This window comes from Cyprinodon tularosa, unplaced genomic scaffold (assembly GCF_016077235.1).
Source record: "Cyprinodon tularosa strain WSP-4 unplaced genomic scaffold, ASM1607723v1 ctg455, whole genome shotgun sequence".
In the NCBI taxonomy this organism is placed as follows: Eukaryota; Metazoa; Chordata; class Actinopteri; order Cyprinodontiformes; family Cyprinodontidae; genus Cyprinodon; species Cyprinodon tularosa.
The window spans coordinates 582,850-596,745 of record NW_024039180.1 but is presented as its reverse complement, the minus strand read 5'-3'; the positions used below and the strand labels follow the sequence as shown (position 1 = coordinate 596,745).

Below are 13,896 nucleotides of genomic sequence, written 5' to 3'. Positions count from 1 at the left end.
TGACCAAGTCATCTCCGTCAAGAGATGGCTATTAATAACCTTTAATTAATAGCTGTAATTAAAGGTTTAAATACAGCTACCTTAAAAGCCTGAGGTTCATATCCCTGTAAGAGAGATAGATTAATCACGTCTAAAATTGAGGAGGAAATCTGCAGGAATACTTCTTTAGATAACCTGGTTGGAACTGGATCTAAGATACAAGTTGAAGAGAATAGTTTGGCTAACTCTGAAAGTTCAACTGGGTCAAATCACAGAAATTTAATCAGCAGATTTAATCAAATTTACCAGAAATACATATTTTCCAACTTAATGTTGCAGCACACCCTAAAAAATGACAGCAGAAAAACTTGTCATGCTTGAGACAGTGATAATTTCCGTGGAATGCCTGATAGGGTTGCACCATAGGTTTCTGGAAGTGGTGGCATGCAGCTGGGTGTGACAGTCACTTTAAAATCCACCTGTGCACAGATACTCCTCAGTGCACACTCGGCATCAGACAGATTGCTTTCAACTCTTCATCCTAGAAGGAGACGTTAAACCAAGGCCACCATGTCTCTTAACTGGTTCAATGACGACAGCCATACAGGTACAGTATTCATCTTTTCCGTTAATTTAAGAAACAGTCAGCAGGGTTGTTAAACGTGGATAAAAAGACAACAAATCAGATAAATGTTTCTGTGTAAATCTGATCATGCAGACTGGTTTTGGTCTTTCTGGTGAAAGCTTTTTAACAGGAATGGAGTGGATTTTTGGAAACTATTTCTGAATAGCACAATGAGGTAAATATTAACATGTTTAAACGTGTCTCAGGAGGACAAGAACCTTATAATAAAGAAAGAATAAAAAACTATCCCCTCATCAAATGATTGCAGATTTAATCACATTTATTTCTCATCTTAGCACTAATGAGATTTATTGGTTTTAATGAAGCAAATTATGATAATTGTTGCAGGTAGTGCAGCAGCGCGTCTCCTCAGACAGTCATTAGTTGTGTTTTTGTCATGAAATAGCTGCTTAATCTGAAGACAAAGGAAAACGGAACAATTGTTTATTTATCCTTGGTTCACCTGAATGACTCTGAATTCCTGCCTTTTTGCTTAAATTGCATACATTAACTTTCTGGCAACACTGAAACGTGTGGAACTTAAATAGTCGGCAAGAACCTTTTCATTTTGGTTTAAAAAAAATAACAAGGCAGTTTTTTTATTTGGTTTGAAAGCTAATAAATTATTATCTTTATTTATATCTTTCTTCTTGCCATCGACTTGAAGTCGAGAAAAGAGTTTCAGTGTGCTGTGATTTATATTTTTTTTACAACCACTCCACAGTTGGTCATTATTATTTAAATGGTTTTAAAACAGTTTTATAATCATTTTAAAGTGAATACAAAGCAGCAGTTTGATTTTTTTCCACCAAAACGTGCTGATAATGAGCTTTTTGCAGCTGCCAAGTCTGCATCCCATATCTGTTAATGCAGACTAACATGAGAGCAGATTTTATAGTGCTGACCCCTTTCATATTGACTGGATGGAAAAATGAAACTCTGAAACAAAGAGCTGATAGTTAGGAAGATGTTTTGAGATTCTCAATCACTGCCGTGGACTTGAACAACAGAAATATGGACAGGCCCTCTGATTCCTCACAGTTTTAGCAACAACCTGTCAGGATGTAGTAACTCGTGTTTAGAAACAATCAAAAAATGGGTTGCTTTTTAGTTTTTTTTTTTGTTTTTTTTTTTTTTTTACAAAATGTAAAAATGTATTAAACAATGCTGAATAATATAGAAATGCAATCTGTAATTCCCTCTCAAGTCGAAAAATCAGGAAACCAAGTTGTTCTTTAGATACTGGCTTTAATCACACAAGAAGTATGATAGTGTGCCATGAGAACTGTTAAAACATACAGAAAGAAAAGCAAACAAACTAATTATTTCCCCGAAAGGACATCAAAGGAAAAAAGCGACCATACAATATATGACTCAACAGAAATTCTTCGCGTTACATCTTAACGGTCAAACAAAGTAAACAGTAAATTAAAATAAAATGTACCTCATTGGCCGCTTTCCCTTGAGAGAAAATTAGAATCTTCAGTCCTTTATCCAATGTCCTTATCACTGGTGACTTAGGCAGAGGAATCAGCGTGGTGTCTGCCTGATTGTTTTTTCCAGAACCACGTTACAGATCCACAGGTACCGACCCTTAAAGGTAACACTCCGTCGACCCACAGCTGCATCCCCTTAACCCCTTAATTAGGACTCGTTCCCCCACATCAAAACAAACAATATTCAAGAAACACATGAAATTATACTTTAATATTTAACCTTTATTACTAAAAATGTGTGTATTTATGAGCTCTATATTTTTAACTTAAATATTTATTAATCTCTTATTTATTTATTTATTCTGACTTCGATGGCAGCTACACAATCTATCGTTCTATATTCCATTATCAGAATTGGAAAATCTTTATTGTAATTGTACAAAAAAAAAGGTGGAAGGTCAAAAAGATGAATAAAAAAATAAGATGCAGTCAAAAAAGTTATACAAAAATATTTATTTACATATACATACACATACTATTCATATATATATATATATATATATATATATATATATATATATATATATATATATATATATATATATATATATATATACATTGATGCCTAACCCTCACAATTTTTATCATATTCTTAGCCCTGATCTTAAACAAAAGTTAATTCACTCTTCACACCACTCCCCTAAACTGACTCTCTAAGGTTAAATTTGGGTCGGCCACATATAGGGGCCAACCTTTAGTCCTCACAAAATGTGTTGGTCCTCAGAAGGATAGGAAATAGACTAAAAACCGTCCTAAATAGGGAACATAAAAAGGTCCATATATACAAACCTGCAATCACAATATACTGACATAAAGAACTAATAAAGAAATAATTGGTTTGGATGTTAGAATATTACATATGTTTATTACACTGAGAAAATTATTTTAAGAAAATTGTAAAAATCTCATCACAGGTGGCTAATTTCTAATGACCAAATAAGGAAAGAATTACTGCTGAAAATCCTTTTTTCCAAACCGCCTCTTTGCAGCTTATCTCTGGGAACAAACCACATGTAGACCTGGTTGGAGCGGTTTTTGTGGTTGGATTTATTTGCCCAAGTTGTTTAACCAACTTTCTTTGCATGATTTATGGATTCCTGAAATGTTTGCACAAGCCCTGAAATTTGTCAGATTGTTACAGTAGAGGTCAAAAAAAGGGTGTGTTTTTGTACTGTTTCCTACACTCTCACCTGTTTTGGCATGCTCCCTTCAGGCACACAGGCTGGGATGAGTAAACACACCCAGTTTCTGCTTCTAAAATATATCAGCAGGCATTTGGCAAGAGCTTTGTCCTCTCCACACCCTTTCTATGTTTGTATGCTGCTGCCTGCAACAGACAGGTTAGGTTTAACAGTCTGGATGTCCATTAGACTCACTTTGTTATCAGTGATTAATGGGGGAAAAAAAACTGTTTTCTAACATTTAAACTAAGTTCTGGGGGAAAAATGTGTATCTCTGCTTCTGTCTCTATGTCTGATTCTGTCTAATTGAACCCGCTCACACTAAGCCTGGTTTTGCTGGAGGTTGCTTCGGTTAAAAGGGAATTGTTTCCTCTCCGCTGAGGGATTGACCTTCGAGGGAATGTGTCGATACAATAAACTGGTTTTCCTTAGATAGAAAGCTTTGAAATCATTTGACTGTATGATCTGGTTGAATTGACTCTGTAAAGTGCCTTGAGACGCCATGTGTTGTGAATTGGCACTATAGTAATAAACTGAATTCAATACTGAATTGTAAAGAGTAGTAAAAATTCTAGCAAACCAAAATAATCCATCTTTTGATTCTTGTTTTTTCTGTGTGTTTAGTTTTCAGAGAGGTGGACCTCCACAGTGAGACCAACAACAATGAGCACCACACTAGTGAAATATCAGTGGACCGGCTGATTGTGAGACGAGGCCAGTCCTTCAAACTTACCCTCAAACTGGTTCAGCCTTTCAACCCCGGCTTTGATCAGCTAACGATGACTGCAGAAACTGGTTGGTGCCTTTTAGCTATTGAATTAAATTATTTCCTTTTGAAACCTACAAACAAAAACACTTAAATTACTATATTTTTAAAAGGTAATCATACCCCTTACTTGTTCACACATTTCATTTTTCTATCTAGAATTTCAATTGACCTTATATGGATTTTACATGATTAACCAACAGCTCTGTGAAATTGCAGTTCCTGATTATAAATCCGCATTTAACCACAATTATGCTGTTGAAATGGTGGTTAAACTCAACCAATAGTTTGGATCATGAATCAATTCAAAAACCCTTTGGGGATCAGAAGCTGAACAGTTTGGGAAACTCTGTTCTTAAAGGAATAGTACACCCAAAACATGAGTAGCCTTCATTTTCTACTCACCCCCATGCTGAACAACACTCTGGAGTACTTTTTTGATATCTCAAATGCATCTGGAGATCTGGGAGGCTTCTTGCTGTCTGCTGACATTCAAATAATGGAGGTCTATGGCGCCCGAGGCAGAAAGGTCCATAAAAGTCCACAAAAACGTGTCAATATTCCTCCATACTGCTCGTCCAATGTATTCCAAGTGTCCTGAGTGGGTAGCGTCCATAATTTACTCGAAACGAAGTCATTTAGAATGTTTTTAGAGCATAAACAGTAGTGTATAGGATTTCCTGAAAGCGCGCGCCAGCGCGTTCAGGACGCTACGGAAGCCGGCAGACCAAACCAGATGAAAGTGCGCATTCAGCATCTGCTCTGCCGATAATGCAAGCGTAGAAGAAGAAATGTGCTGTTTACCTGTGCAAAGAAAGAAACAACGAAAGAAAAATGTCTGAGGACTTCAGTGTTGAGGAAGAGCATGAGTTCTTTGCCGAGCTGAATGCGCACTTTCATCTGGTTTGGTCTGCCGCGGAATGAAGGCTAATCATATTTTGGGTGTACTATTCCTTTAATCATCTGTAAATAAAGAAAAAAAAAAGGATTTAAAACACACTGAGAGAACATTTCTGATGTTCTGAAACATTGTTTCAAACATTAGGATGAAACAATGTTGGATCTCCGATATTTCATTTCATTTTCATTTATTGTTTATTTGAAAGGGGACAGTGTACATTAATAAACATTAAAACAATGTAACTATACCCGAGTTAGCTAAGGAGTGCTAATTTTCATCGGTAGTCCCCCAGCCAGATATTAAAAAGGCAACCTTAAAAATAAACACAAGTATAAAATCACAAGATTAAATTACAATACCAATTACATAAAAACATTATGGTTAAGAAGTAAAATGTATGTAAAATGATTAAAAAATTTATTGTAAAATTATTTAAATGCACACTAAAAACCTTAGTGCCCACAAATTTGGCTCTCTACAAGCCATTTTTTTTGCATTCTTTTTGAATGAAGAGAATGACAAAGAGTCTCTGATGGTTTCTGGCGCTGTGTTCCATTGCTGAGATGCTCTTACGGAGAAAACAGCCTGACCAAAGGCTGTTTTTCTCCGGGGGATGATGCAGTCTTCCCTCACTGCCCCTCTGGTTACCCTGACCTCACTGGATCTGAACTGTACAAAGTCACATAGTGGAGGTGGTGCTAAACCATGTCTGATTTTATAAATTAAACAGATGTTTTTGAACTTGATAAGATTGTTCCAGGTAAGTAACTGATATTTCCTCAGAATACTACAATGGTGGTAGTGGTATGGTTTTTTATCCAGTATTTTTAATGCTTGTTTATATAATGTTATATAATGTATCAGGAATAAATCTATCTGATCTCAAGAAAAAGGACAAGAGCTATTTTGAAACCTTTTTAAATATAAAACCACAACAGCAGGAGAGGATTTATAAGTAAATGGCCTGTACTTATATAGCGATTTGGTCAAGTCAGGAGACTTGACTAAAGCGCTTTATACTACATTCAGTCATTCACACTAGAGACTGACATTTTTTTGGGAATCCCACGGGTCACGGGATTCCCGTGGGATTCCCGTGGGATGGGAGTCAGTATTAGCAACGATCACGTGTTTGGGACGGTACAGGATTAAACATTAACGGGAGCGGGAGCAAACCAATATTAACTAAAAAAAACTAGGATCGATGCCAAAAAATAAAATAAAATAGAAAGAAAAAAATCCAGTACTGGCGCCGCCATTTTGTAGTTTTTTTCCTTGAAGCCTACACTATAATGCGAGTCAAAAAAACTACACGACCAAAAAACCAACAGTGCTTCCGCTCTGAGTTTTTCACCCGCGCTAGAATGGGAGTGGTGCAGGAGCGGGAGTCATTCTGAATGGGAGCGGGATGGGAGTGGGAGTAATTTCACCAGGAGTGGGACGGGACAGGATTTAGATTTCTACTCTGGCCTGGGATCGGGACACAAATTTTTTTTGTGGGAGTGGGACGGGACAGGAGTGAAAATCCACTCCCGTGTCAGTCTCTAATTCACACACACTGATTGTGGCAAGCTGCATTGTAGCCACAGCTGCCCTGGGGCTCACTGCCGTACACTGGCGCCATCGGGCCCTCTGACCACCATCAGTAGACAATGCAGGTGAAGAGTCTTGCCCAAGGACACAACAACACTGAAAGTCGGACCCGGGGCTTGAACCGTCAATCCTCCGATTTCAGAGCAAACTCCTACATCCGACGCCACTGTCGCCCTGATATGTCTTGTGTTTTGTCTTGTGAATTGGTGCTATATAAATAAACTGAAGTGAATTTAATTGAATGGGCATAAATGTCGCCTTACTACTTGGGTTGTGTCTGTTTGTAGGACATTTTCCATCAGAGGACAAGGGGACAATGTCTCACTTTGGTTTCCCAGACAAAGTGCTTCATTCAGGCTCTGCTAAGGCAGTTTGGAAGGCAGAGCTTCACAAGAGCTCTTCTCCTGAAACTGGAGTCTTGACTCTGAGCATCACCCCCCCAGCTGACACTCCTATAGGGGAATACAAACTGACAGCCAAACTTCAGGACAAGGAGAAGATGTTGGCCAACCTTTCTGTGCTTTTCAACCCATGGAGTCCTGGTAAGGTTTGCTTATTTGTATTGCCTTTTTTTGTGTTGCCTTGTTCTTTGAAGGTTGAGGTGCAGAGTTTACTGCTGAGCAAATGGTAAATAAACTGTTGTGGACAGGTGCAGAACCCATTCAAGGTCCGCTTCATGCTAATGTGGGTCCTCTAAATAAACATGTTCTACTGCTTTTCTTAGGGACGTCTATTTTCACGCTGCTTTCTCTGGTTCATAGTCAGAGTGACATCAACCACTATATGGCATCTCCCCGAAAAAACCCTAAACTGTCTACTTTTTGCTTTTCAGGCCATGACTTAATAAATTATTAATAATCAATTTAAAATGGTTGCTACTTATTTAGAGGCAGCTATTCCCTTTATTCCATGATTATTCCCAACAGCACTGAGAAAATTCTTCAACCATATGGAGAGTTTCTTTCCGTATGAATGAAATTTCTTATAGATATGTCCCAAATCAGATAAGAAATCGGAAAATATTGGCCTGCATCTGAAATCTCTGATCTAAGCTGGCTGATAGTTTGTTTAAACCCATTTAGAATTATCTGCTATTTTTTTCTAATACATGCCAGAGTTCTGTCAGATGAGCATACCCTATCAGACCAGGATACCCAAAGTCAATACCCGTTTATCCCTTTAGTTCATCCCTTTGGTCATGTACAAAAAAAAATATTTAATGACTTAGTTTTTGTTGTTTTTTGAAGCGTATGGCGATCTGACCTTAAATATTTTTTTTGTATATGACCAAAGGCATACATGGCCGTTGAAGTAGTTTAAAGTATATTTTTCGTAAAAAACTAAAGGAATGAACGCAAATCTGACATCTTGCGCATGAGTATTGACTATGAGTATGTTGATCTGACAAAACACCGTTATTGGCAGAGTTATTGGTGCATTCGGCATACATGCCTTGAGATATGTGATAAGCCTGATTGGCCTCATGAGAATTCCTCTCTGACTCGGCAAACTGAGGTTGATCTGAACGTTATCTACTGCTTAAGAGGTGGTAATACTCCACAGAATTGCTCTAAAAACAACCTTTTTCTGTGTGGTTTGACTTTCTGGATAGATGACTGGGTGTTTATGCCAAACGAGGCAGAGAGACAGGAGTATGTGATGAACGAGCAGGGAATAATCTACAGAGGAGGTGGAAACTACATCGTTCCAATGTCGTGGGACTATGGACAGGTACACACACACACACATAATGTAGAATTCATGCCTGAACTCCTTCTAGATAAAAATTAATCATGTTTTTGTTTAAAAATCAAACCTTCTTAGGTTTTTTTTCAGGAGAAAAGCTATGAATTATATTTTAGGAATAAAGACCAGGGTTATTTCTCCATGTTTGCCTTTAAATGATGACATGGAGGCAACTGTGATATCAAAAGAACCTTTAGTTTTACTGACATTTATTGTTAGATTTCATCAAATTTGTTTGTGTTGAAGGGAAAGTCTGGTCAGCAAGGAATAATCAATGGATCATTATTTATACCTAAAACTAATCAGTTTGCGGTGATTTAATGAATATAGCGTAAATCAGAAAAAAATAATAATAACAATTTTTGTTGCGATCACTGCCATCTTCTGGCAGTGACCTCACGGTACGGTAAGCCTAGCGCCATTCTCCCCGCTTTACAAGCTAAATCAATGGGAACTACTAGACACATCTGCAATCAACAACAATTATTGAAGATTTCCAGACGACTTCACCATTGAAATTCACCAGAGCTATAGTGAAACTGACAATGCCCACGTGCATAGCAGCTGGATGCTGGAATACATTGGGTAAAAGTGAAAAAAAATGAGTTGTTACACCTTTCCGATTTCTGAACCTCCACGGACGGGTTGGTCGTTGGATTGCCAACTTGAAGAGGGAGGATTTACCATCGAAGTTCTGGCCAGAGAAGAAACAGGTCATATGTAGCCAAAATTTCGAAGAAGAATGTTTTCACGATGGTTTGGATAATAGGACCAATCCTGCCATGATAAAAAATGCATACAAAGATAAATGAAGGATTCAATAATATAAAATTGTTTCAAAAAGTAGCTAATAACATAAATTTGTGTGCCATTAAATGTGACAAAAGTGCCGAGGTCACCGGGAAAGCTTCACAACTATTCAATTCAATTCAATTCAGTTTATTTATATAGCGCCAAATTCACAACACATGTCATCTCAAGGCACTTTACAGTTCAACCAGATCATACAGTCAAATTGATACAAAGTTTTCTATCTAAGGAAAACCAGTTGATTGCATTGACTCATTGACTCAAATACAATCCCCCACACTAAGCATGCTTGTAGCGACAGTGGAGAGGAAAAACTCCCTTTTAACAGGAAGAAACCTCCAGCAGAACCAGGCTCAGTGTGAGCGGCCATCTGCCGAGGCCGACTGGGGTTCAAGGAGACAGAAGCAGAGATACAAAAAGCAGCTGTAAAAGGCGGCCCCGTCCAGGAAACACACAGCCAGGCAGACGAGCTCCAAGGCAGCTCCCATGCCAGAGGACGAAGAGAGCACATCCACTCAGTCACGGTCAGAGAAACAGGACCACACTGGAAAACAGGCCGATCTCCAACATCTATAAACAAGGGTGTTGATAGAAGCAGCACAGCTGATGTTTCTTTCCAGGATGACGTCACAGCCAAACAGGAACAGACGAGGCAAAGCTACTCTGAGGAAAAGCAGAGAGAGCAGAAGGTTAGAGATTGAACTAACAGATTCTGCAGGATAGGAGAACAGAGAGAGAATGAAGCAGAATGATGAAATGGGGGTCCCTATGTCCTCCAAAAGTCTAAGCCTATAGCAGCATAACTATAGAGATAGCTCAGGATAACCTGAGCCACCTTAACTATAAGCTTTATCAAAAAGGAAAGTTTTAAGCCTAGCCTTAAAAGTAGACAGGGTGTCTGCCTCACGGACTAAAACTGGTAGTTGGTTCCACAGGAGAGGAGCCTGATAACTAAAAGATCTGCCTCCCATTCTACTTTTAGAAATTCTAGGAACCACTAGTAAACCTGCAGATTGAGAGCGAAGTGCTCTGTTAGGAACATAAGGAACAATCAGATCTCTGATATCAGATGGAGCTTGGCCATTTAAGGCTTTATATGTGAGAAGGAGGATTTTAAATTCTATTCTTGATTTAACAGGAAGCCAATGAAGAGAAGCCAGGATAGGCGAGATATGATCTCTCTTTTTAATTTTCATTAGAACTCTGGCTGCAGCATTTTGGATCAGCTGAAGGCTTTTAACTACAGTTTGTGGACTTCCTGATAGTAAAGAATTACAATAGTCCAGCCTTGAAGTAACAAATGCATGGACTAGTTTCTCAGCATCACCCCTGGACAAGAGATTTCTAATTTTTGCAATGTTCCTCAGATGAAAGAAGGAAATTCTAGAAACCTCTTTGATATGGGATTTAAATGACAGATCCTGATCAAAAATAACACCAAGATTTTTTACTTTATTATCTGAAATCAGTTTAATCCCATCCAAATGAAGTGACTGGCTAATCAGTTTCTTTTTCAGAGACTCTGGTCCAAAGACTATAACTTCTGTTTTGTCTGCATTCAGAAGCAGAAAGTTAAGAGTCATCCAGGTTTTTGTCTTCAAGACATGTCTGTAATCTATGTAATGGGTTAGCTTCATCTGGATTTATAGACAGATATAGCTGGGTATCATCAGCATAACAGTGGAAATTAATCCCATGCTGTCTAATAATTCTACCAATTGGGAGCATGTATAAAGTAAAGAGAATTGGTCCTAGCACTGATCCCTGTGGTACTCCACAGGTAACCTTTGAGCGTGTTGAAGATCTATCATTAACATGAACAAACTGAATTCGATCAGATAGATAAGATTTAAACCAGTCTAGTGCTGTTCCTTTAATTCCAACAAAATATTCAAGTCTTTCTAAAAGAATATTATGGTCAACTGTATCAAATGCAGCACTAAGATCCAACAGGACGAGCACAGATACAAGTCCATTATCTGAGGCCATGAGAATATCATTAGTGACTTTCACCAGAGCTGTTTCAGTGCTATGATGAGCTCTAAAGCCAGACTGAAACTCTTCAAAAAGTTCATTATGGTGGAAGTGATCACAAACTTGTTTGGCAACTACTTTCTCAAGAATTTTGGATAAGAAAGGAAGATTGGATATAGGTCTATAATTGACCAAGTCATCTGGGTCAAGAGACGGTTTCTTAAGCAGAGGTTTAATTACAGCAACCTTAAAAGCTTTAGGTACATATCCCTGTAACAGAGATAGATTAATCACATCTAAAATGGAGGAGGAGATCAGCCTATTGGCCAAGGCTAGCTCCCCGGAAACGGTTGCTGAGCGCGTGCTTTGATTTTGCCTCCAGGCAAAGGTGTGACGATGGCTAACTTGTTAAATGCCATAGCAAATGAATTAATACAAGTTGCTGATTTGTCAGAAGACAACACAGATTCAAACAATTATGTTCTATATTGTTTCAACTAACAGAGAGAATAATACTGTTAGAGACAACCATCAAAGCAGATGTTGACCCAGCGGTTTTGCAAAGTTTGGACAAGGTTGCTTGCCGCTTTTACTCTACTGTGGTGAAGTTAGTTTTACGTTGGATATTCGACAGACATTTGCTCCTGCTAAGCCACTTCTTCCTGCGGGTAATCTTCTTCGCTCAATGAAAACCTTTTCTTTACTTCGGATACACTGCGATCTGAGAAAGCCGCTCCAACACTTCAAGTGCACCTGTATTATAGACTTCCCAGGTAGCAGTAGAGTTCTTTGACAAACATGGATGTCTCCAGTAAAGCACATTCAAATGACAATTACTCTTAATCAAAAACACATAATTTATTAATGATCAGAAGTTTGAATTCTAAATATGACCGGACTTTTCCTTTGAAATGCAGTTTAAGAGCAAGAATCCAGCATCTCTGTCTTCTTGTCCAGTTTGAACAGGGCATGGTGGAAATCTGTATGAAGATACTGGACCGCAACCTCAAACACTGGATCAACCCAGCGGATGATGCTTCCGCACGCAGCGACCCCATCTACGTCAGCCGAGTGGTCAGCGCCATGGTAGGTCACACTCTTCAATTTTCAGGCTAAACTCTTTACAAAACTCTGTTTCACATTAAACCACATCCAGCTTCATCCGCTCACTTTGAAACAAAACTTGGTCCATATCCTCCAGCATGAACGCTAAAATATACATCATCAGAAACTGATCGCGCTTGGAGATACTCTTTAAAAACTTGGATGTTCCTATGTTTTTATTCTCGGTCATCCAAGTCATAACAACCACAAAACAAGCTTAAATTTGAGGCAATCTGACTTTTTCTTTCTTTTTTATTTGTCTCCTCTTTTGTCTATCTAACTCTGGGAAATAATGTCCCAGACTAGCTTATATACTAACAGCTTTGCTTTCACAAGCTGACCATAATGACTGTTGTCATAAGGTTCTGCTTAATACTTGCATATTAAACTTTATTGAACATTATCTGGGGAGTGAAATCGTATGCAACACGGAAAGGGAGATGAGAGAAAGAAGGGATAATAACTAAGGGAAGACAGAGAGAGAGACGAGAAAAAGTGTTTGAAAATATAGAAAATAAAACAAAACAGCACAAATAGACACGGAAGTTATTGAGTAACTCCCAGAAGTCTGCTTCCACAGCTGTATGAGATGAGAGGAACAGAAAACAGAGAACATCAACAGACAACCAAAGTAAACTTCAAAGAAACCTTTCCGGACAGCAGGTATCCCTTAGATATCCATGTGTGTGGGAGTCATAACCTATGGTCATTCCACAATAGTATTCAGGGAGGTATATATCTGTAGCTGCAGCTTAGGATTTAGTATTAGTGTGCACCTGGAACCAAATGCATGAGCATGCCTGTGTATAAAGAATTCACAAAGCTCCTTTAGAAGTTAAGTATGCTGAATAGCAGGTGTGGGTGGCCCCAGAATTGCCCTACATGGCATGGTAAAAGGAGGCCACCAGAGCCTCAGATATATTATAGCTGTAGCTGGCTAGCTCAAGTGGTAAGACACCCATCCTGTAAACAGGAAGACTGAATTTGTACCCCAGCTGGGGGAGGGGATGAGCTGCCAGTGTGTGTCCTTAGACAAGACCCTGCATGCTAGCTCAATGCTCTAACCTAGTGGTTAGAGCATTGAGCTGGGAATCCTGAGGTTTTAAGTTCAAGCCCCACTACCACGGACTGCCAATCTGGCTTCCTGAACAAGACCCTTAACCCTTGGCGCTGCACAGTGGCAGCCCACTGCTCCCCAAGGGAATGGGTTAAATGCAGAGAGTTCATTTTGTTGCTCTGTACTTGTGGGTAACAACAATAAAACGCAGAAAAGAAATATATATATATATATATCCAGAGGAACCCCAGATCACTGAGACATAAAGATGGGAGACATAGGGATTGCTGCACCCACCCGAGAGGGTTAGACGAGAGCCCCCAGAGCGGGGGCCCCTCGGGGACTGGATGAGAGCCCTGGGAGGAGGCAGGCCCAGTTCATACTTGGGCCTAGAGTGTTCAGTGGGTGCAGCCGGGAAAGCAAACACCCAACCTGACAAGAAGCCACAAAAACAACTTCACATTCATCCAGTCCCATTCATACAATCCCTCTCTTAGACCCATAAGGACATACACAAGCACACAAACTGACTTTTTCACATAGACTCTTCTCCCATCTTAGATCATCTGTAAAGTAGGTCTGTGACAAAATGATGTCTGATCTTAGATGCATTGGCCACATAAAAATCCTTTATTATATGATATTAATCCTGTAAATCAAGTAC

General features: G+C 38.9%; 1 protein-coding gene across 1 annotated transcript in view; it reads left to right on the top strand.

Annotated features, from left to right (window-relative positions):
• The first annotated feature begins 432 nt into the window (after positions 1–432).
• LOC119793555 (protein-glutamine gamma-glutamyltransferase E-like) overlaps positions 433–13,896 on the top strand; it is a 35,568-nt gene continuing 22,104 nt past the window's right edge. Inside the window, exons 1-5 of the mRNA XM_038300761.1 lie at positions 433–586; positions 3,906–4,076; positions 6,829–7,083; positions 8,154–8,272; positions 12,029–12,157. Coding sequence (XP_038156689.1) covers positions 550–586; positions 3,906–4,076; positions 6,829–7,083; positions 8,154–8,272; positions 12,029–12,157 — 711 coding nt within the window. The 5' untranslated portion in view covers positions 433–549. The remainder of the gene's footprint in view (positions 587–3,905; positions 4,077–6,828; positions 7,084–8,153; positions 8,273–12,028; positions 12,158–13,896) is intronic.